At 48.1% G+C, this 27,653-nt stretch overlaps 1 protein-coding gene across 4 annotated transcripts in view; it reads left to right on the top strand.

The window, feature by feature from the left end:
- The window catches only part of SERPING1 (serpin family G member 1), a 142,816-nt gene that overhangs the window by 92,115 nt on the left and 23,048 nt on the right, over window positions 1-27,653 (top strand). For all 4 annotated transcript variants that reach the window (XM_085651408.1, XM_085651409.1, XM_085651411.1 and 1 more), the window contains exon 7: window positions 14,682-14,901. In XM_085651408.1, coding sequence (XP_085507534.1) covers window positions 14,682-14,901 — 220 coding nt within the window. The remainder of the gene's footprint in view (window positions 1-14,681; window positions 14,902-27,653) is intronic.

The raw sequence follows: 27,653 nt of genomic DNA, 5'->3' as shown, positions 1-27,653 counted from the left end.
CCCCAAAGCAGCAAGCTGCGGTTTTCTTGGTGTGCCCAACAAAGATCAGAGTGGAGTCCAACCACACTCCCAAATTTCTCAATGCAGTAACCGGAGTTGGAGACGGCCCCAGTTCTGGAGGCCACCATCTGTCCCCCCAAAGTTCCTTGCCCCTCCCGATGACCATGACCTCAGTCTTCTTAGCGTTGAGCTGGAGACAGTTGGCACTCATCCAGCTCGCCACTGCCCTCAGCCCATTCTGGAACCTAGGGACATCCAAGTCAGCGTCCCCGCTGATGGTAACCGCCAACTGTGTGTCGTCCGCATATGAGACCATATTCATGCCCCACTGCTTGACGACATCAGCCAGCGGTCTCACGTAAAGATTGAATAACGTGGGACTCAGCGAGGATCCCTGTGGCACCCCCAGGTCCAAAGGATGGAATTTGGACTGATACGGTGGTATAGCAACGCAAATGGACCGGTCGTCGAGAAAGGAACGGAACCACTGTAGGGCTAACCCCCCAATACCTATCTCCTCCAGGCGATGTAGAAGGATGCGATGTGAAACAGTATTGAAGGCGGCGCTCAGATCTAATAATACTAGCGCCGCCGTCTGTCCCCCATCCAGCACCGAACGCAGATGTTCAACCATGGCGAGAAGGGCTGTCTCCGTGCTGTGCCCAGTACGAAACCCGTTCTGGGTAGCATCCAGGATGTTAGCTCGGGTGAGATGGTCGGAGAGAACCTGGTTGACGTGAGCCTCCACCAATTTTGCCGGCTAAGGAAGCAAGGAAATGGGTCGATAACTCTCCGGCTTCAACGGATCCAAAGAAGGTTTCTTCAGGATAGGAGAAACCACTGCACGCTTCCATTTAGCTGGAACCATGCCCGTAGCCAGCGAGATGTTGATCAGGGAACAGACCATAGAGCGTCCCAAAAAAGACTGATCTCTGAAGAGGGCAGGTCTTACCAGATCCAGAGGAGATCCCGATTTAATCTTCAGAGACAGTCTATCAAAAACCTCAGGTAGAAGTGGAGGAAAAGAGTCCAAGGTAGGAGGGGCAGGAAAAATGTCCACGACCTCCAAGAGTGGCCTTGTACAGGGAAAGGCCCGGTAGATGCCCTGCACTTTCTCCAAAAAGAAACAAGCTAAAGCCTCACATTGAGAGGTAGAAGCCATAGCCGGGGAGGAAATTCGTTTAGACAGAAGATCTTTAAGGGCCTTGAATATGGTTTTAGACGGGTTCGAGCTGTTGCGAAATTCCAGAGAGTAGAACGCCGCACGGGCTCTACATATGGCACGATGATAAATCTTAATGGAAGCCAGATACGACGCTTTCTTAGCCGCATCATAAGACCTCCGCCATTCTCTCTCAGCCCGCCTACAGTTCCCTTTCAAAGCACGTAAAGCGCTGTCATACCAGGGGTTCGACTTTCTGGAGCTCAATTTACTTGTAATAATCGGGATCAAAGAGTCAAGCGCCCTGGTAATCCATTGACAGAACTGTTCATAACCCGTTTCAGCGTCATCCAAAGATCCTAACGGATCAATAGTCAAAACATGATGCAGGTCCTCTAACCTAAGTTTACTCCAGTGTCTTCTAGGGACCAATCTAGCCGAAGGAGTAGAGGGGGTCATAGGCAGAGAGGCCCGAATATCCACTAGATAATGGTCAGTCCATCCTAGGGGTGAGATGGAAAAGACTATGGCTTCCGATAAATTAGTAAAAAAGGGATCCAATATATGCCCCCCTACATGGGTGGGTTGTGAAACTTTTTGAAACAACTGAAGGGCCTCGAGATCCGCTAGAAAATTCAAGACAGCCGGGGTGCTCTGATTGTCCAGATGGAGATTAAGGTCTCCCAAAATAGAAAAATTGGCACAACCAACTGCCAAGGAACTAACGGCGTCAGGGAAAGCATCTCTAAACGCAACATCGTTACCCGGAGGCCGATATACCACCATCCCTGAGATCGAAAACTGGGGACTGATCGAGATCTTGAAGGAGGCGCTTTCGCACCCAGCGATATTTAAGACATTCCAGCTACAAGGGAAACTAGATTTAACAGCAAGGGCAATGCCCCCTCCTCTAGTTGGACGATTTAGAGTGAAGATGGAATAATCAGGGGGAAAGGCCAGATTGATAATAGCTGCATCATCCTCCTGCAACCAAGTTTCTGTAATAGCAAAAACATCTGGGGTCTCATCCTGCATAAGGTCCAAGATGACTTGATGGTGTTGCACCAAGGACCTAACATTCAGGCTAAATATTCGAAGAGCGCGCGCCGTACCCTTACTCCGAGAAACAAAAGCCAAAGGCTTCTGGCGGGTATGTACGGGAAAGGCAAGAGCTCAACTTTTGCAGGCACAACAATATGGGCCGCTTAAAGGGTGGATATTTACCTGATCGCACTTAGGGATGGTCAGTCCAATGGACCGTAACGTCTCATTGGAGTAGGCGATCATCACGGCACCAGAACGAAAAGTGCAAGAGAGATAACCCGCTGCGCCCAGCGTGTCCCTAGCGCGGACGGGCGCAGACGGGCAGGACTCTGGCACGACTCCGGCTAAGCTGTGTCAGGTGTTCTGGCCTGGGCACGAGTGACGGGGCGTATTCCGCTTCCTGTTGTCTCGAGGAGGTGCCTGTAGTAGAGGAAATGGAAGAAAGACTCGCATGCAGTTGTATGTAGCACTCTCTCTATTAATTTCCATGGTGCAATTGGATGTCTAAGTTGCTAACATGCGCGTGCAAATGTGCGGTTATTTAGGGGAGTGCTAACCCAATTGGGGGAGTCACGCTCCATCTGTGCACTGTAATGGGAGGACACCCTCTCTATTTAAATGGAAGTGGCAACCAGGAGGGGCTAAGTAGGTAACGTACGTTAATGTGCAGAGATGTTATTGCATATTGGTCCTGCAAAAAATAATAATAAGGGTGATGAACCCACTATGTGGTGTATGTAGGGAAGGACGTGTGAATGAGAAGGTCACCACCTAGATGTTTGAGCCAGTATGACGCCCAGAGGACGTTTGGTGTTGGGACATGGTCATCCCGTGCCCTAGGCGGGCCCTGTTGATGAGGAGGCACTCAGGAGAGTGGAAATGATCTGTCAGGTGTGGGGGGCCTCATCTGCTGAGGCTGTTCCACGGAATATTATCATTCAGTCCCTCCGTGTGGGTGGACAATCTGTAGATCCAGCGTTGTTCTTTGGACAGTAGCTGCTTCTCGTTGTCTGTAGGGTGGGCAGGGATCTGTTCAATGACCGTCCATCTGAGGTCATTGGTGGTATGTCCAAACCTAAGGAAGTGGTCTGTGAGTTTGCTGATAGTCTTCTTGCACCAAATCGTACTTCTGTGTTCAGTGATTCTGGTGCGTATTTTTCTCGTGGTCATACCCACGTAACGGAGCTGGCATGGGCATTCAATCAAGTACACTAGATTGGTTGAATTGCAGTTCGTGTGCTTACGTTGGTGCCATGTTTTACCGGTTTCCAGGTCGATGGTTTTGGTATGTGTCGTGAGGTGGCAGATACTGCAGTCGCCACAGGGGTAGTGACCTATAACTTTAGGGAGGTTGCACACTTGGTGCAGTGTGGGGTTGGTGATGGTTTCCGTGGTTCTCGGCCGCGTAGAGATGAGTTGATCCCGGAGGCTGTTTGATTTTTTATAGGCAAAAAGGGGCAGGTCCCAGTCTCGTTTGCCCGTGTTTATGATTCTCCAATTTTTCTTGATGATTTTGGCCACTATATTGGAGATAGGGTTGTACGTGGTGACACAGGTCAATGGTGTTATTGTTTCTTGACGGGTTGGTGTTTCCAGGAGGGCGTCTCTATTCTGGTTCTTTGCCCATTTTTTGGTCTTGTTGATGATCCTTGTTGGATAACCCCATTGTTGTAATCTGTGTGAGAGGTCTGTGGCCTGTGTGTTGTAGTCTTCCTTATTGCTGCAATTGCGTCTTATGCGTAGAAATTAGCCATAGGGCAGGTTCTCCCTTAGTGGTCGTGGGTGGAAACTATCAAAGGCCAGTAGTGAATTCCTTGCCGTGGGTTTATAATACGTGGTGGTTGACAGTTTACCATTGGCGGCCTTGATCAGTAGGTCCAGGAAAGGTAACTGGTCTTTGCTGCTGGTGTACGTGGAGCGTAGGTGAGGATCACGTGTGTTGAGCCAGGGCTGGAAGTTCTTTAAGGATTCCTCCGAGCCTTCCCATATCATGAGGACGTCATCAATGTATTGACGCCAGAAAAGTATTGATTCCGTGAATGGGTTGTTGGGATCGAGGATGTGTGACTGTTCCAGGTGGTAGACATATAGTCCCGCCACGCTGGGAGCAAAAATACTGCACATGGACGTTCGATTTGTCTGGAGATAGTATGTGCCCTCAAATTCAAAAAAGTTTTCTTTTAATGCCAGTCTGGCGCAGTCTAGGACAAATTCTCTTGGTGTAGTGTGTTCCCATTGTGAGTTGGTCAGAGTTTCTTCTAAGACCTTGAGGGTGTCATCTTGAGGCAGGCTTGTGTACAGGCTTTCAATATCCAGTCCCACAAGTAACTGGGTTGTGGGGTTAAAATCCAGGTCTTGAAGGAGGGACAGAAGATGTTTGGTGTCCTTGATGTAAGTGGTTGCAGCTTGTACTAGAGGGTTAAGGAAAAAGTCACAAAACCTAGAGAGGGGCTCTAGGAGTGAGTTGCAGCCTGAGACAATCGGACGTCCCGGGGGTGGTCTTGTTTCCTTGTGTACCTTGTGTACTGTGTAAAAATACAGTATCCGGGCTTGTGTGTTGCAGAGGAAGGTGGCCTCCTGTTTGGAGATGTGGTTATTGTTTGCAGCTGTAGTCACCAAGTTGGTGATTGTAAGTTTGAGTTGATTGGAAGTGTCGCTGTCAAGGTGTCTGTAATTGCGGTCGTCTTGAAGGAGTCTCTGGCACTCTGCTCGGTAAGCCTGGGTGTCCTGAATCACAATCCCTCCGCCTTTGTCGGCGGGTTTGATGGTAATGTTGTCATTGTCTCGGAGGGTTTTCAGAGCTGCCCGTTCTTCTTTAGATAGGTTGTTGTAAGTCTCTGTTTGGTTGGTTTTCTCTACTTCATTGTAGACGGCCTGCTCGAAGGCAATGATTTCTGCCGGTATACTGCAAGGTGGAGGCATGAATGTTGATTTGGGTCGTAGACCCGTCTCATTGGTTTCCCTTGTGTCATTGTTGGTGTCCTGTCTTTCAAAAAAGGCGCGGAGCTTCAGCTTCCGGAATAACTCTGCTAGATCAGTGTGTAGGAGGAATTTGTCAACTCTTTTGGTGGGGACAAAGGAGAGGCCTTTATTCAGTACTTTTTCTTCAGTAGTGGTTACATCTATGGAGGATAGGTTGAAGACCAGGGAAGGTGTGTCTAATTCGCTGGTTAGCGGCTGGTGCTCAGTTGTTGTTCCTTGCCCTTGTTGCGGGTGTTGGCGCTGACCGGTCCGTCTTCCTCTGTCCAGTGTACATGGGGTGTTTGTTGTGTATTTCCTCTGCGGCCTCTTATTCGGCCGCCCTGCCCTAAAAAAGGCGGTCTGTAGGGTTGGCCATAGAAGTTCTGGGGTGCTTGGTGGTACAGGGGTGGCCATCCAAAGTAAGGGTTCTGTTACGGGTGGTTGAACAACAGGGGTCCATGGGCTTGACTGGGCTGTGGTTGTCTTCCGCATGGTTGTTGCCAGCGACGGCCCCGGCCTCTGTTTCCTTGTTGTTTTACAGATCCTGAGCTGGAGTCGCTGGACATTGAGGTGTTGTCCCCCGGTGAATCTGAGCCTCTGTCTTGTCTTAGAGGGGCAACATAATCATCCGCTGTGTAAGGGTAAATTTTTGAGTAATTGAATTTCTTTAAATCTTTATCAAATTTTGCTATCTTTGCTTGGGTCAAGTACTCTTTATACTCATTCAGTTCTTTATTAGATTCTTCCAGTTTCTTTTTGAACGAGGTTATGGTAGTTTTGAAATGTGATTCGGTGGCCTGTATATCGATGATCATTGCGTCCGAAAGGCGTTTGGCAGTTTTGATTATGAGGACCAACCAGTCTCTTGTGCAGTGCCAACCTACCTGGGCCCAGTCCTTCCTAAATGTGGCATCGTCTAGGAAGATCCTGGGCGCATTGGTGACTAGCAGACCTTTAGGTGCGCTGTTTGTTCGTAGGTATTGAGCTAGGATCACTCCATGTAGAATGGTCCTGATCTTGTTCCTTTTCTTTTCTGTGAGTGCGTCCCAGTCGGCGGTTTGAGCTATGGTCTGGGCGATGTTAATGTCCAGTGTGAATGGCGGATCAGCGAGGAGTTCGCTGATCTCAGTTTCAGAGGACGTGAGGCCAGGGTTTTCCGCCATTTTCTAGACAATCTCTCACAGCTGTGCGCTGTCGAGGAAATGTTATAATCAAAAAGAGAGAGGAGAACTAGAGAGGCTAGTCCGTTTCCCCAGTTTATGTGTTAGTAATCAATGAGAACTAGCTCTGGTATAAATTTTTTGTATGTCTGCGGGTGGAAAAAAAACCATTAGGTTTTTTATGAAGGCCCTCACCCACCAACCTAGTTGGTGGCATGCTCTATCATTGGGCCCCACCCGAGGTACCGAGTGTACCTCAGGTGTGCTTCGACGCCAGATTACTGCAGAGCGGGTTTTTTTGGTTCGTGAGGGTGCTGTGAGTGTGCTCTGAGTGAGGTTTAAAATACTGTCCTGGGTGTCCCAAAGACTGTTTTAATGGTGGGCCTCAGGCAGTCGATAAAAACAAAGGCTGTGGGACGTGCACGGTAGGCTTATGGCCTCCGACGTCCTGTGCGGTCAACTAGTTTCAGCCAGGCCTTTTCTTCTACTGGCTTTCGTCAGGACCTTATATGTGTGGGGTGTTACAGGGGTAGTTATGAGTTTGTCAGTGCCCTGTGTGTAAAGCACACGCTACGGTGCTTATATGTGCAAGAGGTGAATTTTGGAACGCGCTCCCCATCTACATTCACAGCATGAACAATTATCTGGCATTCCGCAAGGCAATCAAAACTCACCTCTTCCCTCCATTGTAGGCTGCTTTGGCTGTCTATAGTTCAGTAGTTTTCTGCTGTCAGTGCTGGGACCCCCCTTTGCTGGGGCAGCTGTGCGCTATATAAAACGGTATAACATAACATAACAGTGCGCCAGCATGATAGTGGCCCTCTTAGCCACATAATAAAATTAATCGGGACAGAGAATAAGGCATACAGAGGGGTAATACTCCAGGTAGTTAGTAACTATTATCAACAACTGAACATCTCAAGTTCCAGTGTGGATGAATCTACCTGGAGGAAGTGCACAGCCATGGTTAGAGCATACCCACAGATCCCACAAGTCTGTCTGACATGAAGCTCACCATTGATGATTTAGCTGGGAGGGAGATCCAAGCTGAAGCTGGCCTCACACCTGAATTTTACAAAGAGGTCCAGGACCTGTTCGTGCCACACCTGTTAAGTGTCTACAGTGAAGCACTGGCCAACAAGACACTCTCACAGTCCACTACAAATGCAGTAAATACAGTCCTATTGAAACCATTTAAGCCGACTATGCACACCCGACAGGCCACTATCCCTAATAAATGTTGATAATACCATTTTTGTGAAGGCGACAGCCAATTACCTTGCTCCATTATTGTCAGGATTGATCAAACTTGACCAGTCAGGGTTGATACCAAACATTCTACCTCGGGTAATTTACGAAATCTGTTTGCTGTACTGCATCACGTAAACTGTAGCCGGGCTGCTGAGGGGAGTGGGGGATGCACAGAAGCACAGAAGGCCTTTGATTCACTAAAATGGCTTGACCATACGGCCCCAAAATGGGCTGGTTAAACTACATCATAGGGCTAACATACATATATATTCAAACCCAAGTACAACAGTCAGGGTTAATGGACATGTTTCAAAGGCTCTGGATATCCCCAGAGGGATAAGACAGGGCTTTCCTCTCTCTCTCTCTTCTGTTGTTTGTGCCAGACAAGAAGTCACAAGCACACTTTCCTCTCTCTCTCCTCTGCTGTTTGTGCCGAGCAAGGAGTGACAAACACACTTTCTTCTCTCCTCTTCTGTTTGTGCTGCACACGGAGTGACAAACACACTTTCTTCTCTCTCTCCTCTGCTGTTTGTGCCGGACAAGGAGTGACAAACACACTTTCCTCTCTCTCTCCTCTGCAGTTTCCAACAGACAAGGAGTGACAAACACACTTTCCTCTCTCTCTCCTCTGCGGTTTGTGCCAGACAAGGAGTGGCGAACACACTTTCCTCTCTCTCTCCTCTGCTGTTTGTGCCGGACAAGGAGTGACAAACATATTTTCCTCTTTCTCTCCTCTGCTGTTTGTGCTGGACAAGGAGTGGCGAACACACTTTCCTCCCTCTCCTCTGCTGTTTGTGCCGGACACGGAGTGACAAACACACTTTCCTCTTTCTCTCCTCTGCTGTTTGTGCTGGACAAGGAGTGACAAACTCACTTCCCTCTCTCTCTCCTCTGTTGTTTGTGCCGGACAAGGAGTGGCGAACACACTTTCCTCTCTCTCCTCTGCTGTTTGTGCCAGACACGGAGTGACAAACACACTTTCCTCTCTCTCTCCTCTGCTCTTTGTGCCGAACAAGGAGTGACAAACACACTTTCCTCTCTCTCTCCTCTGCTGTTTGCACTGGACACGGAGTGACAAACACACTTTCTTCTCTCTCTCCTCTGCTGTTTGTGCCAGACAAGGAGTGACAAACACACTTTCCTCTCTCTCTCTCCTCTGCTGTTTGTGCCAGGCAAGGAGTGACAAACACACTTTCCTCTCTCCTCTGCTCTTTGTGCTGGACATGGAGTGGCAAACATACTTTCCTCTCTCTCCTCTGCTGTTTGTGCCGGACAAGGAGTGACACTCACTTTCCTCTCTCTCTCCTGTGTTGTTTTTGCCGGACAAGGAGTGGCGAACACACTTTCCTCTCTCCTCTGCTCTTTGTGCTGGACAAGGAGTGGCAAACATACTTTCCTCTCTCTCCTCTGCTGTTTGTGCCGGACAAGGAGTGACACTCACTTTCCTCTCTCTCTCCTGTGTTGTTTGTGCCGGACACGGAGTGACAAACACACTTTCCTCTCTCTCTCCTCTTCTCTTTGTGCCGAACAAGGAGTGACAAACACACTTTCCTCTCTCTCTACTCTGCTGTATGTGCCGGACAAGGAGTGACAAACACACTTTCCTCTCTCTCTCCTCTGCTGTTTGTGCCAGACAAGGAGTGACAAACACACTTTCCTCTCTCTCTCCTCTGCTGTTTGTGCTGGACAAGTTGTGACAAACACACTTTCCTCTCTCCTCTGCTGTTTGTGCTGGACACGGAGTGACAAACACACTTTCCTCTCTCTCTCCTCTGCTGTTTGTGCCAGACAAGGAGTGGCGAACACACTTTCCTCTCTCCTCTGCTGTTTGTGCTGGACACGGAGTGACAAACACACTTTCCTCTCTCTCTCCTCTGTTGTTTGTACCGGACAAAGAGTGGCGAACACACGTTCCTCTCTCTCTCCTCTGCTGTATGTGCTGGACAAGGAGTGACAAACACACTTTCCTCTCTCTCTCCTCTGGTGTTCGTGCCGGACAAGGAGTGACAAACACACTTTGCTCTCTCTCTCCTCTGCTGTTTGTGCCGGGCAAGGAGTGACAAACACACTTTCCTCTCTCCTCTGCTGTTTGTGCTGGACATGGAGTGACAAACACACTTTCCTCTCTCTCTCTTCTGCTGTTTGTACTGGACACAGAGTCACAAACACACTGACTCCTTATGGATTGCGGATCATATACTCTCATGTGTTATACACCTGGGGATCCATTAGAGAAATGGTCACATTTGGAGACATCTCTAGCGTTAACATAACTGGGAGGTATCACAGATGTTGCCACTAGCTGTTGGCATGCATAGAGTAGACACTGACTTCCAATTGCAGTGGTGTGCAGGTAAATATTTGGGTATAATGATTGACAGGAATCACCACATATGGATTGCTGAAAGAATCACCACATATGGATTGCTGAAAGAATCACCACATATGGATTGCTGAAAGAATCACCACATATAGATTGCTGAAAATTACAGACCAGAGTTGGAGAAACTGGGCCTGTCATGCGAATTGATGGATCACTGTCCCATTATCTGTGGCTGGAGGAATAGTGCTAATCAAACCAGTGCCACAACCTCTACATGTCTATTGATACATACATCCTTATGTATGTCTATATTATATAATTGCAGTCGCCACTGTGCAGTTATAGTTAGGTCACAGTTTTCAAGTAAGAGACTTTTTTGTGTCCCTAATAATATTGACACTGTTCAACGAATCTGCAGAAAACGTTACCAAAAAAGTTAATCAATCAATCTATCAATCAATAACTTTATTCAGCAACATGCCATTAAAGTGCAAAGTGACTACAGATAAAACAATTATAGTCATAATAAAATGAATGAATACAATTAGACATAAATATGTCATTAAAATCCAAAAAGTAGATAAAACAGTAAAACATGCGGCGGGAACTTCTATTGATCTAATTAATTAAACCACAAGTAACACTAGGCAATAGGTCTTTTCATATAAGATTGCCTGGTTCTCCAAATAGCCAACAGAAACTGTGAAACTGTGAATACTACACACTGACTGGAGTCACACTTCAGGATTCTCAGGGCTGCTCTACACATCTTGTACCCTAGGTTGCGACACAATGCTCGGATGAATAAACTCTTATGGCCATGATATGTCGGACAGAAAAATAAAATGTGCTCTACTGTTTCGCTCATTAAGAGACAAAGAGCACATTATTGGGAAGAAGGCCATGATTCACCCCCGCCCCCAGGCTGAATAAGAGAGGAGAGGTATGGACCCATATGGAAACTGTAAATAAAGTTTCCTTGCAGCTGCTGGCTCAATGTCATCCAGGCATTGCTTCAACCCGTAGCTATCTTTCCATTGAGGGAGAGTCAAAGTTAGAGTTCCTACTTGTGGCTGGGCATGCAACAGATGTAGCTCAAATTGCCAATAGGCATTCTTTATTTGGGCTTTAGATATTTCACCGGGCTCAAAGGGGACATCCCACAATTGCCCGAGGCCAATGTTTGTGAGGGTAACCCTAACATACTTAAGCCAAGGGATATCAGTTGCACCCATTCTACATAAAATCTCCTGATAGGATACCAGCTTTGGGGTAGACCAGAAGCTCTTCCAATATAATATGAGCTTTAGGCCGACCACCTCTGTTAAGTGTTTTTGCCCCATGTCTAGCCTTAAGGGAAACAATGGAGTGAAGCCCTGTTAGTTCTTGCAAAAAACAATTTTCAACAAGCCGAAGGGAAGGCATATCCCTGTGTCTCCAAAGCTGTTCTCTATAAAGAGAATAACCAAGTGCTTGATGGTTAAAGCCTTGCAATGTCGGGGAAATAGGGCGAAAGGGGGAACCCTTTTGCATTTTTTCAATGCCCCCGAGGTTTGTCAAGCCTTAACCTGCTCCTAGTTATGTGGGATTGCCAATTGAAGTGCCCGTTGAGGGTTATTCCCAAATACTCCAACATGTGGACACGCTCCAGGTGAGGCCCCCTAAAGACAGGGTTGGACTGTGTGGTACTACAGGGATTGAGTACCATAAATTTTAGTTGCTGTAATATTTATGTCTAGGCCTTTAAGGGTACAAAAAATATCAAATCTGTCCAAGTTTTTCTGTAGACCCATGGGGGACTTCGAAATAGGCAGCATATTGTCTGCAAACATCAGTGCTGGTGTCCTGATGTTTGCAAGAGATGGAGAATCGGAACCACTACAGTCCGCAAAAGTTGCTAGATCATTGATTAAAAAGGGAAAAGAGGGTTAAGACAAGGACACATCCCTGCCTCATCCCCCTTTGGACAGGAAAAGGCTCAGTTAATTCACTCATCTGACCACATCTCACTTGGGCAAAGTTATTTGTTGGCGCTTGATCATGTGCAACAAATATTGCGGTACCAGCACCAGCCATAGCTTGAGGCGGGGAACAAAATCAAAAGCTGATCTAAGATCAACGAATGCTATTTAAAGCGCCCGCCCCAATAAAACAAATTTCCTATAAAGGAGCTGAAACCGGAGCACCTGATCCAATATGCTGATCCGTTCTCTGAATCCTGCCTGCAAAGGTGTAAGTATCTGGGACACAATCATCCACTTTAGAAGGCCATTCAGCACAACCCTTGCAAAAAGTCAATTCAAGGTGGGTCATTCACCACGGTCAGTTCAAGGTGAGTCATTCACCGCGGTCGGTTCAAGGTGAGTCATTCACCACGGTCAGTTCAAGGTGAGTCATTCACCACAGTCAGTTCAAGGTGAGTCATTCACCACGGTCAGTTGAGTCATTCACCACGGTCAGTCCAAGGTGAGTCATTCACCACGGTCAGTTCAAGGTGAGTCATTCACCACGGTCAGTCCAAGGTGAGTCATTTACCACGGTCGGTTCAAGGTGAGTCATTCACCACGGTCGGTCCAAGGTGAGTCATTCACCACGGTCCATTCAAGGTGAGTCATTCACCATGGTCAGTTCAAGGTGAGTCATTCACCGCGGTCGGTTCAAGGTGAGTCATTCACCACGGTCAGTTCAAGGTGAGTCATTCACCACAGTCAGTTCAAGGTGAGTCATTCACCACGGTCAGTTGAGTCATTCACCACGGTCAGTCCAAGGTGAATCATTCACCACGGTCAGTTCAAGGTGAGTCATTCACCACGGTCAGTCCAAGGTGAGTCATTTACCACGGTCGGTTCAAGGTGAGTCATTCACCACGGTCGGTCCAAGGTGAGTCATTCACCACGGTCGGTCCAAGGTGAGTCATTCACCACGGTCATTCCAAGGTGAGTCATTCACCACGGTCCATTCAAGGTGAGTCATTCACCATGGTCAGTCCAAGGTGAGCCATTCACCACGGTCGATTAAAGGTGAATCCGGCACGCCACCCAATTAAAGGTCAGTCTTTCACCGCAGTCTACTCAAGGTGAGTCATTCACTATGGTCGATTTAAGGCGAGTCAATCACCATGGCCAATTCAGGATGAGTAAGTGACCGTAGCCAGTTCCAGGTGAGTTAGTCTCCAGGGTGAAGTTGCAAAAGTTCCTCTTATTGATGTTTTTGTGAAGAACAAATCTCAGCACAACCTGCTCTTACTGGGGGATTCGCTAAACAAAAAATTATTTTGCAGAAAAATAATTCAGTCACAACTGAAAAAAAAATTCTACATAACTTAGGTTTTACATACTGTTTAAAAGCTCCAAACTAATTTTGCAGGAAATAGTCCAAATTTGGCTACTACAAATTTCTATCAGCCTCACTGTGGTTCCTCTGTCGATTCGTGTTGTGGTGCATTTACTGTGTGATCTGCTTGATGAGGAAGCAATTAGGACACTTACACTGCCCCCAAGGGTGGTGATTCCTCCTCTGTGCTGTGCTCACGTGAGGTCCACCACAGGCAGTGATTACTTCTCAGTGCTCTCGCTTGGGGTCCACAGTGTATGGTGCTGCCATCTCTATGCTCACCGTGTGGTCCACCACGAGTGATGACGCCTTCTCTGTGCTCTCGCATGGGGTCCACAACGTATGGTGCTGCCATCTCTATGCGAGTGGTGACTGGTGACCCCTTCTCTGTGCTCTCCCCTTGGGCTCACTGCTGGTGATGATGCCTTCTGTGGGCTCTCCCATGAGGGTTCACCATGGGTGGTGAGGCCTTCTCTGTGCTCTCACTTGAGTTCCACCACAGGTGGTGATTACTTCTCAATGCTCACCCTTGGGGTGGGTCCACCACGGGTGGTGACGCCTTCTCTGTTCTCTTCTGTGAGGTCCACAGCATATGGTGATGTCTTCTCTGGGCTCTCCCCTGGGGATCACTGCCGGTGGGGATGCCTTTTGTGAGCTCTTCAATGTGGTCCACCCCGGGTGGTGGTGCCTTCTCTGTGCTCCCCCATCGAGTGCACCACGGGTGGTGGTGCTACTCTGTGTTCTCCCTGGGACTCCTACTCCTCAACAGCCATGGAATGAGGCTCAGGATTGGCTTCCATAGGGTGAACAGTTTTCATTGAACATGGGTAAGAGTTCAGCTCTATCTCCTGGCGAACCATGCCCTCAGAAGGCCAAGGTCCTATAGACGGGAGCATTCAGGCTCTGGTTTTTTTATATATATATTTTATGAGATTTTCTGAACAGCAGGATACAGTATAAGCAGTCGTATTACTCGGATAAAAATCTTTACTGAACTATAAAATATTATGTAAAAAACCTAGCAAGGGCAGATGGTGGATTCCAAAACCACAGGAGAGTGTGCAGGGATGAGGTAGATTTTTGGTAAACAACAGAGAACATGGCGAGGCTGCCACATGACATCTACACCTTGGGAGTAAACAGCAAGGGAGTAAACAGTGGTGTTTTTCACTCGAGGCACTGCTGATGGAGGAACACCAGTGTTGTAGCTTCCCAGTTCCCCCCTCTCCTCCTCCTTCCCCCCCCCCCCCATCCCCTCTAAATAGTACTTCCTAGTTGTGGAATCTTAGGGTGAAGCTTGGTTTAGAATGTTGGGATTGTACTCTCTCTGAGCGGGCACTGAAGGATCCATACTACAATAAATGCTCTCTCCTTCTCACCTCATTGTGTGAGAGTATTCTTAACAACCAGACACTGCTTTCTTCTCACTCCTTTCTGTCTCTTGCAGGTTGCCCGCTTTCCTCTGTCAGACGACATGAGCATGCTCATCATTCTGCCTCACTTCGGCCACCTCCCGCTCACGGAGATGGAAGACAAGCTCACTGCAGACGTCCTTCAGGCGATCCTGGGAAAACTTGACCGCTCCCAAGTCAACCCTCACATGGTCTCCCTGCCCAAGTTCAAAGTGGACTCCACCCAAGATCTCGTGGCACTTTTCAGCAATGTGGGTGAGTGAGACGCTGACTTCGGGCCTGATTTAGATCTTGGTGGACAGTTTACCCCATCACAACATTGACGGACGTCCTGTCTGCTAAAATATAAATCCCATTATATCCTATGATATTTATATTTCAGCGAATGGGCTATCCATCACCGTTGTGACAGGGTAACCGTCCACCAAGATCTAAACCACGCCCTCTATGTCGCCATTGGTTACCTGCAGATGGTGGAAAGCGCTGCCTGAATGCATTTGTTGTGCGAGCATTGGGTGAAGGTTGCTGTAAAATGTGGAGTTTCTCAGAGGTACACCTACTTCACAATTTATTTTTAATTGTGTGAATTACAGGCACAGTTCAAACTTTCAGTCAATTTTACAGTGTTCAAATATGAATCTGTAGTGCACCAAGAGATAGTGAACAGGAAACTCAACACCCACAAATGTAAACAGAACAAATCAAATCCAAAAGGCAGACTGGAATTTTGGGACACTTCCATAATTTTAGAAGGAGGCAGTTTCTTGGTCATATGTTAAGTATCTCATGTGGTGCACACTGGTTGAATATGTTGAGTCTGTGCTGCATGTGTTTCATGGTGCGAATTGGATGGGACTGTTGAGCTTGTTAGTAGGACCACCTGGTTGGTGTTCACCATGTCAGTTCTTTGTGCCTGTGCTGAATATATTACTCATGAGCATTGGGTGATGGTGTTCGGGCTGTGTGCACTATGGTGCTGTATAGGATAGGCGTGTTGTGCCTGTACACGGTGTGCTGGTTGGTGTCTCTTAGTTGAAAGGAAAGAAGCTAGCGATAGTGTGGCAGGACACGCTGTCACCAGCAGGAGGGAACAGGGACCCGCGGCTTTGCATACAAAGAACGCAACTGGCATACAATCGAACCCTGCAAAGCACACTGATTGGTCACAATGTTCTTTAAAGGTTATTAGTGAAGCAAAGTTTCAGAAACCTACATTTGTGGAGGTGAATAGGAGATGATAAGTACATATGGTTTCAGGATGAGGGAGCCGCGCGGGAGACAGGAGGGCCAGGCGCACCATGGCTAAGTGCATATACAGAACAAGCATTTACAATGCAATAGGTCTCGCATTTGTGAGATTTTGAGCTATTGGCATTGCAAATGACAATGCCTTTTATGTATGTGTTTGAAAAAACTGCATTAATAAAAGGCCCTGTCATTTACAATACTAATAGGTCAAAGTTTCGAAACTGCAAGACCTATTGCATTGCAAATTATTGCTTTAAATTTGGTACTATGAGAAGCAAGACTTAGAAAGCATGCAGTGTACATGAATGAATTGTTGAGACTGAGTGATCAGACTGACTGCCAGGGTCTCTATGGGATTTTAAGATGAGCTGGCAGCAGCAGCAGTGGGTGTAGGCAGTCATGGCAGGTGCCCTGTCCCAGTGGTCCCAAACCTTGGTGGGCAGTGAGCCAGATTGAGTGTCAAAAGCAATAGGAAGCAACATCATCATAAGTATAAAGTGCCAAATTAATATAATTCAATACAGCTCTAGAAGTTGTGATAACTTACGAAGATGGAGTGCGATCTACAACCCAAGATTTATGAGAAGGTTAAAATATGAGGGCTGCACTAACAGACATTCAGTTACCTCTGCAGTGCAAATGCGGCTGCCCATGGAGCACCCATGTAAGAGGGTGGCCTCCTTAGTGCTGCAATCTGGCACTTCTCCGCACACTAGTCTCGGGGACCCACCCCCGGGGAGTCCCCCAAAGTCCAGCACCTATGCTGCGTCACTTCCGGTACAGGTGCATAAACCTACCTCCGCCCATTGACCTTCCTCTTCGTCCCTCCTGGTCACGGTACGGTGTCCTGTCGCCGGTCAGAGATCGTCAGCTGGTGGCCGCATTACCTGGTTCCAGACACTGTGGTCGTTGGGTTAGATGCAGTAAGTGCAGGCCACGATACCCCCCGTCACAAAACCGTGTTGTTCCAACCTTGGGGTTGTTGCCTGGGTGGGAAGGAGAGGGCCTGGGGCTGTCCAGCGCAACTGGGCCCAATTGGGAGGCGTTGGGGGTATGTGTCCACACTCAAAGAGTGCAGACCGTCTGAAGCGCCGAGGGGAGGCCGAGTGGGTGGATGTGGCTGCCATTTATAGCCTGTCCTTCCCAGTGACAGAGGTGGAGGGGGGCAAGTAAGAGAATTGGTGTGTGAAAGAAAAGAGAGAGGTTAGCACTCCACCTCTGGATGGAGGAGGTCCTAGTGACCTCTACCACACGTATCCGTTTAAGGCACAGCATTTACTTCGTAAGCGTGGTCATGGAGCCAGCACCCATTGGTATTCGACAGGGTGCCATGCTTCGGGCATTTCACTCAGTATAATCCAAGCAGCATTCACGCCCGGGAGGTATGCGCGACGAGTGACTCTCCTGGTCGGGCAATAAGAGATGCATCTGCCCCACCGAGCAGTAACATCCTCGGTGGGGCATCCAGATTATGCCAAGCAATTAATTGTGCAAATTGGGAAACAGCCTTTACAACGAGGTTTTTACCACCTTAAGCCTTTACCACGCATTTTTTAGCGCGCATGTTTTTACTGCAAAAATGCATTTCAAACGGATGCCAATACCACACATTGTTTTTATATTTAAAAACAATGTATTTGTGGGGGGAGACCCCCACACCCTCAAATTACCTTAAATGCGTGCTATTGGCATGCGTTTTAAATGCATATTCGCTGTAAAAATATGCGTGCTAAAAAATGCGTGGTAAAGGCTTAAGGAGGTAAAAACCTCGTTGTAAAGGCTGTTTCCCAATTTGCACAATTAATTGCTTGGCATAATCTGGATTCCAATCCAGCAGGACTTTATTCACCAACCTTTAAAAGTGGCAGGTGCATTTTTCAGGCCAAAAGGCATCACGGTAAACTGATAATGCTCATCTTTGTTTTGCTCCTGGAGTCAGACCTATCTGCCAGTACTCTGATGTGAGATCAAAGGTACTCAGATATTTTGCTGCCCCTAACCTGTCAATCAGCAAGACCTCTGATCTCTTGGTCAGGAAACTGCTCTCCTCCCATGCAGCTCCGCTGTAAGTATCCTACCTCTAGGACTGCCTGGCCAGTGTTTGAGGCCCCTGTGCCTTGGTCCTTCTGCTGCCGTTCTGTCTCTGGCCGTTCTTCCTGGTGCCTCGTGTATTTTCCTTTCATTTGCCTTTCTCTTTTGCCTCTTCTCATTCTTGCCTTTTTCCGCCTTTGTTTTTCTTGCCTTTTTTTGCCTTGTTTAAAGTCTTTTGCCTTTATCTAAAATCTTGCCTTTTTTCCCCCCCTGTTTGACTTCTGCCTAGTCTCCTTTCCTGCACTACTGCCCCCCCATGGCTCCTCCCCCCTGCCGCATTCTCCCACTACAGCTCCCTCCTGCCAGCTGTCCCGCCCTCCCCCAACCCCTACTTAATAGCGGTCGCTGGCCGGAAAAGGCACATATTTCCGCGACCAGCATCAGGAACCCTGCTCCTTCGACCCGCCAGTGCAACAGCTCCTCGGCTCAACACCGGCATAGACAACAATTGAAAGCTTTCTTCACCTATCGACACCGCGGACCCCTCAACTGCCACCACTGCCGCCACTCCTTCTCCCTTGCCGAGACCCAGGACCCACCTCAACCCTCCAGCCACAACCCCACCGCACCCGAAACCCTGCAATGCATCCTCCTCAACGTCCACTCCCTCCACAGACACGCTGCAGACATCTGGGACCTCCTCGATAGCACCGCCCCGATACCGCATTCCTCACAGAAACCTGGATGAACGCCGCCTGGGGACCAGGCATTGCAATCGCCATCCCCGAAGTCTACAAGATCACCCCGAGGGACTGCTCCAACCGCCCTGGAGGAGGCATCGCTAGCGCCCACAAATCCAACCTCCGACTGAGCACCCACACTGATAGGCCCTCAGACCTGATGGAACACCTTCACTTAAAGATCCAGACCAACCCGTCCACTACCTTCCAAGGCACCCTCATCTTCAGGCCCCCTGGACACCGAACACCCTTTGCCGACCCCATCGCCAACATCATCTCCCTGCAAGCCATCACCTCCACCGACTACACCTTTCTGGAAGATCTCAACTTCCACCTCGAAAAGTTCCAAGACCACAACTCCACATCCCTCCTGGACAACTTCCACAACATCGGACTCAGACAGATCATACCAGAACCCACGTACTCAGCAGGACACACCCTCGACCCCATCTTCACAGCTAGAAACTCCTTCACCTCCAGCCACACCTCTGAACTCCCATGGACGGACCACCGTTGCATCCACTTCACCATTAAAACTACCATCACCTACAAACGCCCACACCAGCTCCGGAGCAGAAATTGGAACATGATCTCCGACAACCAGCTCACCGCTTCCCTCAACAGCTTCGTTCCCGCCACCACAGACGACGACCCTACCATCGCTGTCCGGACCCTGCACAACTAGATCACTGAATGGACCAACACCATCACCCCCTCAAGAATACTATGAACACACACGCCAAGAGAGCCAGCTAGTTCACCACAGAACTACGAGAATCTAGATGAACATGCAGATGCCTCGAGAAAACATGGAGGAACTTCAAACCCGCGACTGACCTCGACAACTTCAAAACAGCTACCGCGGCCCACCACAAGCTCATCAGATACACACGGAAGTAAGCACTCCAAGACAGAATCTCTGCCCATGCACACAACAGCAAGGAACAGTTCAACATCATCAAAGAGTTCGCCCAACCCAACAGTGAGACAACTGACATCCCCCCCTCCCAGGACCTGTGCGACAGACTTGGCGCCTTCTTCCATCACAAAATCAAGACCATCTATGACAACTTCGACGATGACCACCTACATGCGGAACCCACACCCACCAATCCCTACACCTTGCAGCCTACACTCGACAGCTGGACCACCATCATCATCGGAGACACCCTGAAGACCATGAAGTCTACCCACTCCGGGGCACCCACAGACCCCTGCGCACACCACATCTACTACAGAGCCGCCCACAGACATCATAGCCCCCGAGCTTTGACGAATCATCAATTGCTCCTTTGTGGCCACCTCCTTCCCTAAAGACTGGAAACACGCCGAGATCAACCCTCTCCTGAATAAACCCTCAGCGGACCCCACCACCCTCAAAAACTACAGACTGATCTGCTCACTTCGTATCTGGCGAAAGTCATTGAAAAAGCTGTCAACAGCCAGCTGGCCTCCTTATTAGAAGAGAACAACATCCTCGAATCCTCCCAATCCGGTTTCAGGAAAAACCACAGCACCAAGACCGCCCTTCTCGCTGCAACAGAAGACATCTGCTCAATGCCCAACAGAGGAGAGACTGTGGCCCTTATCCTCCTGGACCCCTCCACAGCCTTCGACACTGTCTCTCATCGCACCCTAGCCCGCAGACTTCACGACGCAAGAATCCGGAGCAAGGCCCTTGACTGGATCCGCTTATTCCTATCTGGCAGAACGCAGCGGGTCAGACTCCCACCCTTCCTCTCGGATCCCACATCGATCACCTGCAGAGTCCCCCAAGGATCATCCATCAGCCCCACCCTGCTCAACATCTACGTGGCCCCGCTGGCACCCATCAGATCCCACGAACTCAACATTGTATCCTACACAGATGACACCCACCTCATCCTCTCACTATCCAACAAACCAAACATCTCCAAACTCAACTTTCAAGAGAGAATGGAAGTAGTCGCCAGGTGGATGAAGAACAGCTACCTTCAACTAAACACGGACAAGACAGAAGTACTCATCATGGGCACACAACCTAACATGGAACGACACCTGGTGGCCTCCTGCCCTCGGGATCCCGCCCAAACCCACGGACCACGCATGCAACCTCTAAATCATCGTAGACTCCGAACTCAAAATGGACCACCAAATCAACGCTGTCTCCTCTTCCTGCTCCCACACCCTCTGACTCCTACAAAAGACCTTCAAGTGGATTCACCCTGAACACAGGAAAACCATCACACATGCCCTAAACACCAGAAGACTGGACTATGGCAACGCACTCTATGCAGGAATCAACAAGAAACTCACTCCAAAATCTCCAGAACGCCTCCGCCAGACTGGTCCTCAACATACCGCGCCACTGCCACAGCACCCAACACCTGTGGACACTACACTGGCTCTCTGTTGAGAAGCGAATCACCTTTAAACTTCTCACCCACGTGCACAAAGCCCTTCAGAACACCAGACCTGCCTACCTGAACCACCGCCTCTTATTCCACGCACCCCAAAGACCCCTCCGTTCAGCACAGCTCTCCCTCGCTACGGTGCCCCGCATCAAGGAGACCAGAACAGGAGAACATCCCTGGCCAGTAGAAGTGGCTGACTAGCCTACTCCAAGGTTTAGTCTGGCCAAGGTATCCAGCAAGGGGGATTTCATGGTGAAAGTGAGCAGAAATTCCCTAAACCCCTGAGGCACTACCATTCTCCTAGTGCTACCAGGTTTGGGGTCCGTGGCCTCAGTGTAAAGGATCCCCTCCTCCCAATAGGTCCTGTAGGAAACACTCACATCCCCTCCTTCCTGTGCAGCAGCTTGCTGTCGCAGGCTTTCAAGAGTGGGACCGGTCCTCAACCCTAGAGGCCCTAGGAATACCCTGACACCCTAGATGTGGTGGTGGGGTCCCAGAGGGACACCGCTGGGGTCTAAAAACATATTTTTTTCAATGTTACTGCAAAATCGCAAGTGGATCCGCATATTCGCTGCAAAATTGAAAAATAAAAAAAGAAGCACTGTCTTGGGGGCATGGCTCTTTAATTAAAATAAAGGAGGCAGGCACACGTGACCCCCGCCATGGGCATGTTTATGCCCCAGGGGCAACCACCTCCCCAGGGCTTATGATAAAGTTATGGTGGGAGGGCAGCGCTGACTCCCCCGGTCCCCGGGGACCACCACTTCCTGAGGGCTGAAAATAAAATAAATAGGGGAGCTACACGGATGCCACAGGTCCCGGAGACCACCACCAACCGGGAGCTACAAATTAAAGGAATAGGGGGGGCCACGCAGACTCCCCCAGTTCCCGGGGACCACCACCTCCCAGGGGCTACAGTTAACATTAAATAGTAGAGCCACATAGACCACCCTCCTGGAGCCAATTATGGCCCTGAGACCGCCACCCCCAGGAACGGCTGCATCTATGTCCAGGGGGGGGCCCAACCCCTGGGACATAGCTGTTTGCTTTTGCTTGGTGGGAGCTCACAGCTCCTGCAAAGCAAAAGCAAACATTCCGGCCCCAGCGGACTGGAGCTGTGAAACTGTTCCCACCTGCAGGAGGTTTCATTTCTTTCCCTGCCCAAAAACAGGTGGGCAGGAAAAGATATGAAACTTTACCTCTTGCACACAGGCAGCTGCATTTGCAGCAGCTCCCTGTGTGCAATAGCAATGCCAGCTCTTGCAGGAGGCTGGAAGCTGGCTGGGACTGTGGGGGCCTTGAGGCTTCCCCGCGGCCCCTGAATACTACCCAGGGCACCCAGGGAACTATTGCAAGGCCCCAGGGGATGGGATTGGGTCCCCAGGACTGAAATCAGCCTAGGGAGAGGAGGCCACATGCCCCCCTCCCTCTTCATATTTTGGTTGTACTCCAAGGGGATGGGGTCTCTGGAGCCGATATCAACCCAGGGAGGGGGGCCACGCAGCCCCTGCCCTTTTGATAAAACATATTTTAAGGCTTAGCCTCGGGGGAGGGGTCCCCGGGCCAAAATTGGCCAGGGGAGGGAGGCCACAAAGCCCCCCTCCCCTATTGAATTTTGACCAGACCGCCTCACTTTTGAAAAACCGAGGGCAGAAAAACGAGCAGAAAAGGCTCAACATTGGGAACAAAAAGGTGCAGGAAAGGCAAAACAGAGCAGAACAGGACAAAACAGAGGTAAAAAATATGAGCAGGAAAGGCTGTGACCTAATGGTTAGAGTAGTCGATCTCGAAGCTGGGGAACCAACATCGAGTCTCAGCAGGAACGCTCAACATCCTGTGATTCTGGACAAATCACTTTATCTCCCTGTGCCTAACAAAATGAATGTGTACGTCTGTAATGCAACTGGTGCTCATGTAAAGCGCTCTGATACCTTCGGGTCGAGTTTGCACAATACAAAATTTAAAAGAAGGCAAAACAGAAGCAGAAAAACGAGCAGGAAAGGTTAAACAGAGGGCAGAAAAATTTGCAGACTCATGCATCCACTCACTGACCCACACAGACACTCATACACCCACTCGCAGACCTACTCAGAGACTCGTGCACCTATTCACAGACCTACTCTGACACTCATGCACCCACTCCCAGACCCACTCAAACACTCACGCACCCACTCACAGACCTACTCAGAGACTCATGCACCCTCTCACAGACTCACTCACACATTCACACACTCACTCACATACTCTGACACCTACTCACAGACCCACTCAGACACTCATGCACCCACTCAGACACTCATGCACCCATTCAAACAGCCACTTAGACACTCGCATACTGACTCACAGAACCACTCACTCAGACACCCACTCACACACCCAATGAAATACTTATGCAGCTACTTCCACACACACTCACTTACAACGCATTGACAGACCCACTCAGACACTCTCACCCACTCACAGACCTACTAAGAAAATCATGCACTCACTCACACACTCACTGCCAAAGGTTACTGGTTAGGAAATAAAATTAAAGAAACCTTAGAAATTCCCTTTAAAAAAAATAGGTTACAGTGACAATATAGTTAGGAAATAACATTAAAAAACATAGAAATTCACCAAAAAAACAAACGTTAGACGGACATTATAGTTAGGAAATAGAATTTTAAAAACGTAGAAATTCACTGAAAAGAGCAAAGGTTACAGGACGTTATAGTTGGGCTCAGATTTCACTCGTACAAAATGATAGAAATTCAGCAGTTATAGTTATCTGAACTAACTATATCTAATGCCCCTGCAATGCACTGCTTGCGACCTCACATATTACATGACTTATGACATGGTCAGTGACATCACTGATGACATCTCAAATGACATCACTGATGACATCATCCACAGAACCACTTGCACCCCCATGCAACCTCTCAAACACCCATCGAACACTCACATACCCATTCACAGACCCATACAAGTACTCACACAATGGTTCACTAATCCATAGTCACTCACATGCCCACTCTCTCACTCATACAGCCACTCACATAACATAACATAACATGTGTATTTGTAAAGCGCGCATCTTGACGGGGCATCTTGGCGCTGAATAACAGATGTTTATTGTTACCCAACTCAATGGTACTCATTTTATCGACCTCAGATGGATGAAAGGCTGAGTGGACCTGCCGGGATTTGAACCTGTGACCATGAGGTCGAACACAGGCCCCTGTAGTGAATGCATTAGTCCACTGAGCCACCAGACACAATAACTCATTCACCCATACAGCTATTCATACAACCAGTCACTCACCCGTACAGCCAGTCACATAGCTACACACTCACCCATACAGCTACTCACACACCCACTAATTTACCTATACAGCCACTCACTCTCCCATATAGCCTTTCAACAAGCCACTCACTCATCCATACAAGCATTCACATACTCAAACACCCACACAACCACTTACATACCCATTCAAACATCCATACAAGCACTCACACATCTGCTCACTCACTCATACAGCTACTCACACACCAACTTACATAACCAAACACCCACTCAGTCAGTCAGTCAATAAGCTTTATTCGATTTATCAATAAATCATAAAAGCATACAAATACAATTTATGCAGACAATTTAAGAACAGTTTTCATATGAACAAAGTTACAAAAATGGATAAAACATTTCTCCAAAAGTTAAAATCTACAGCAGTCATTTGGATGAGGGGCCTCGTTTTACACTAATCAGTCAATATTAACATGTGTTAGTTAACTCATTGAGTTTCTAAATTTCATCACTGACATTAAGAAGCGAGAAACAGCAAAGATGACATCCACATCTTCTAAAAGCAAAAATTTTAAATATGCAGGTTTACATGTTCTTATCCCCCAGCGTTTAAGTAAGGGTAGAAGAAATAATTTCCTCGGGCTGGTATACAGATTACAAAAGAACATGATGTGAATGTTACTTTGTGTTGAATGGTCGTCGCATGGACATATTAATTTCAATGAGGCCCAGTCATTCTGTTTCGGCAAAGTGACCAAGCGGAAGAAAATCCCTAGGCGCAGCCTAGTTAAAAGCATGCAAGCATAGGGTGCTTTTTCAATCCCAAGGTAAGATTGTAGGCCTTCAGTAGGGGTGATTTGCTGATAGCTCAGGGTTGTGCCTTTAAGTTTCTCAGTGTCCCATCTAGCACTCTCTAAGTGTATAGATAATAGTTTTTTAAGGGCCGGTCTAGTCAAGGTTTGTAGGGTCTCTGGTTCGTCGTAAAATTCAGAGTGTCCAATGTTAGAAAACATCGTTTGTACGTATCGCAGCCACTTGACTTTTGCTACACCGTCCAAAGCCATGCAGTCTTTTATGAGATTTCTATTCAATTTGCACTCCTCTGTGGTCCAAATCTTATGCCAGAGCAAACAGGGTGATATTTTTATGATGTCGCTAAGGTATTTGACGCCGGTCTCAATGTGAGTCATAAAAGTCGACGTGGTTTTGGACACACCTAGTAAGTAACAGATGAAAATATTCTCGCAAGTTTGTAATGAGGACACATTCTCGAAACCCCAGAGACCTGCGCCATATGTGGCCGTAGCTATACACTTTGCCCGGTAGATCTGTAACATTTCTTGAATGGGTTTACCCCCAATTTTGGCTGCAAAGGTTCTTAAAGCACCTATGGCACGGCTAAAGGCGAGTTTCCTAGCTGACACTGCGTGTTTCCACCTTCCCCACCTGTCAAACACAATGCCCAAATAGCAAAAAGTGTCTGTGATGGCAATCTTTTGCTGATCTAAATATATTGAGCATGATGGTCTGTTGTTCTTTTGGGAGCAGGGCATGGAGAAAGTTTTGGAAATGTTCACCTTTAAATTTCTTTTACCCATGTAGGATGAAAATTCATTTACTGCTCTCTGCAAACCTACTTTTGTCCTAGACATAATTGCCGCGTCATCGGCATATAAAAGAATGGGTACAGGCCTACCATTAACAGCCGGATAATCGCTTGACAGAGTTATTAAGCTTTCAGCGATAGAGTTTATGTAAAATGTGAAAAGCAAGGGCGCAAGTATGCAGCCTTGCCTCACCCCTCTGTTTATGGCAAATTTTTGTGAACATTGCCCCTGGGTCCCAAATCTTACTCTGGCCCCCGCTTCTCTATATAGTTCTTTGATAAATGTGAGGATAGCTGAGTCCACCCCGATGTCTTCCAGTGTCGACCAGAGCATCGCATGGTCCACGCAATCGAATGCGGAGCTGAGGTCGACAAAGGTAACAAATAGGTCCCCTTTTTTGGCCTGCCTATATTTAGAGACTAATAGGGACAAGTTTAGGGATTGCTCCAATGTCCCTAGTCCCTTTCGGAACCCATATTGGAACTCCTAGATAACCTTCTTCTCTTCTTCCCAGTGTTGTATCCTCTTAAGGACAATCCTGCCAGCAACTTTCATGAGTCCGTCCAATAGCGATATTGGACGGTAACAAGCCGGGTCGTCCCTATTCCCTTTTTTAAATATGGGGACTACGATTGCGTCCGACCAGGTGGTAATAAAACCGCATTTATTTCCCATATTTAATACATTGGTTAACAAGGGAACCCAGAAGTCCGGTTCTGATTTATAGAGATCCACTGGGGTGTGGTCAGGGCCGGGGGCTTTACCTAAAGGACTTTCTCTAAGGGCATCTTCCACTTCTAGTGTGGTAAATACCAGTTCAATAGGGTAAGGAGGTGCTGGGGAGACAGTTAGGCGGTTATCCTGAATTATGCTATCTGGGGGTGAATTCACCTTGCATGGGTTCGGGGCATTACCCTGTGTGTTGTTGGAATAAAGATTACCATAATGTTCTACCCAGAGCTCAGCCGTTATAGCCACTTCTACAGAATTATCTCTGTCTTTTGAGTTATAAACAGATCTTATGACTTTCCAGAAGGCATTGCTGTCCTTATTCCTGGCGGCTTCCCCCAAAGCTTCCCAGGCCTCCTGCTTCAGTTTCGCCCTCCGCTGTTTAATTGCCAGCTTATAATCGTATCTCGCTTGACGAATTTGAACTCTATCTTTTGGGTCGGCAGACAAAGCTTTCTTTAAGATTTTCAGTGTGGATGTACATCTAGAGTCAAACCACCCACGAGTATGCCTCCCCTTGTCTTTGCAGTTCCTAGTCAGTGCATTTTTTATATGGCGCTGAATGTTAGAAAAAGCAACCATGATGCTCTTTGGGTCAGTATCTTCCTCTAAGCAGGCAAGTATGTCCGTGGAGCAAGAGGATAGGAAGTTTTGAACGAAGGATGTTGGGTTCATTTTCTCCCATTTAATTACATACCCATTGGTCTTAGATAGGGTAACCTCAAATGGATATAGAACCCTACTAGGTTCCTTTACTTTGCCCTCCATGAGATTTACCCCGAAGGTGATGGGATAATGATCGCTCATGGGGTCATCCCCCGTTTCCCAGAAGGTTATAAAGTCAGGATAGGTGGGTGATATCAAGGCAAAATCGATTGTGGATTTACAACCTCTTCCATTGTACGTTGGGGCAAAGGGAACCGGGGGGGAGCATGCCTGGTTAATAAAGGTGAGGTCAAAGGTAAATATGACA

The sequence above is a fragment of the Triturus cristatus genome, chromosome 4_1, assembly GCF_964204655.1.
Source record: "Triturus cristatus chromosome 4_1, aTriCri1.1, whole genome shotgun sequence".
NCBI classification, from domain to species: Eukaryota; Metazoa; Chordata; class Amphibia; order Caudata; family Salamandridae; genus Triturus; species Triturus cristatus.
Note: the sequence above shows the minus strand (reverse complement) of the source record. Positions and strands in the feature narration are given on the sequence as shown.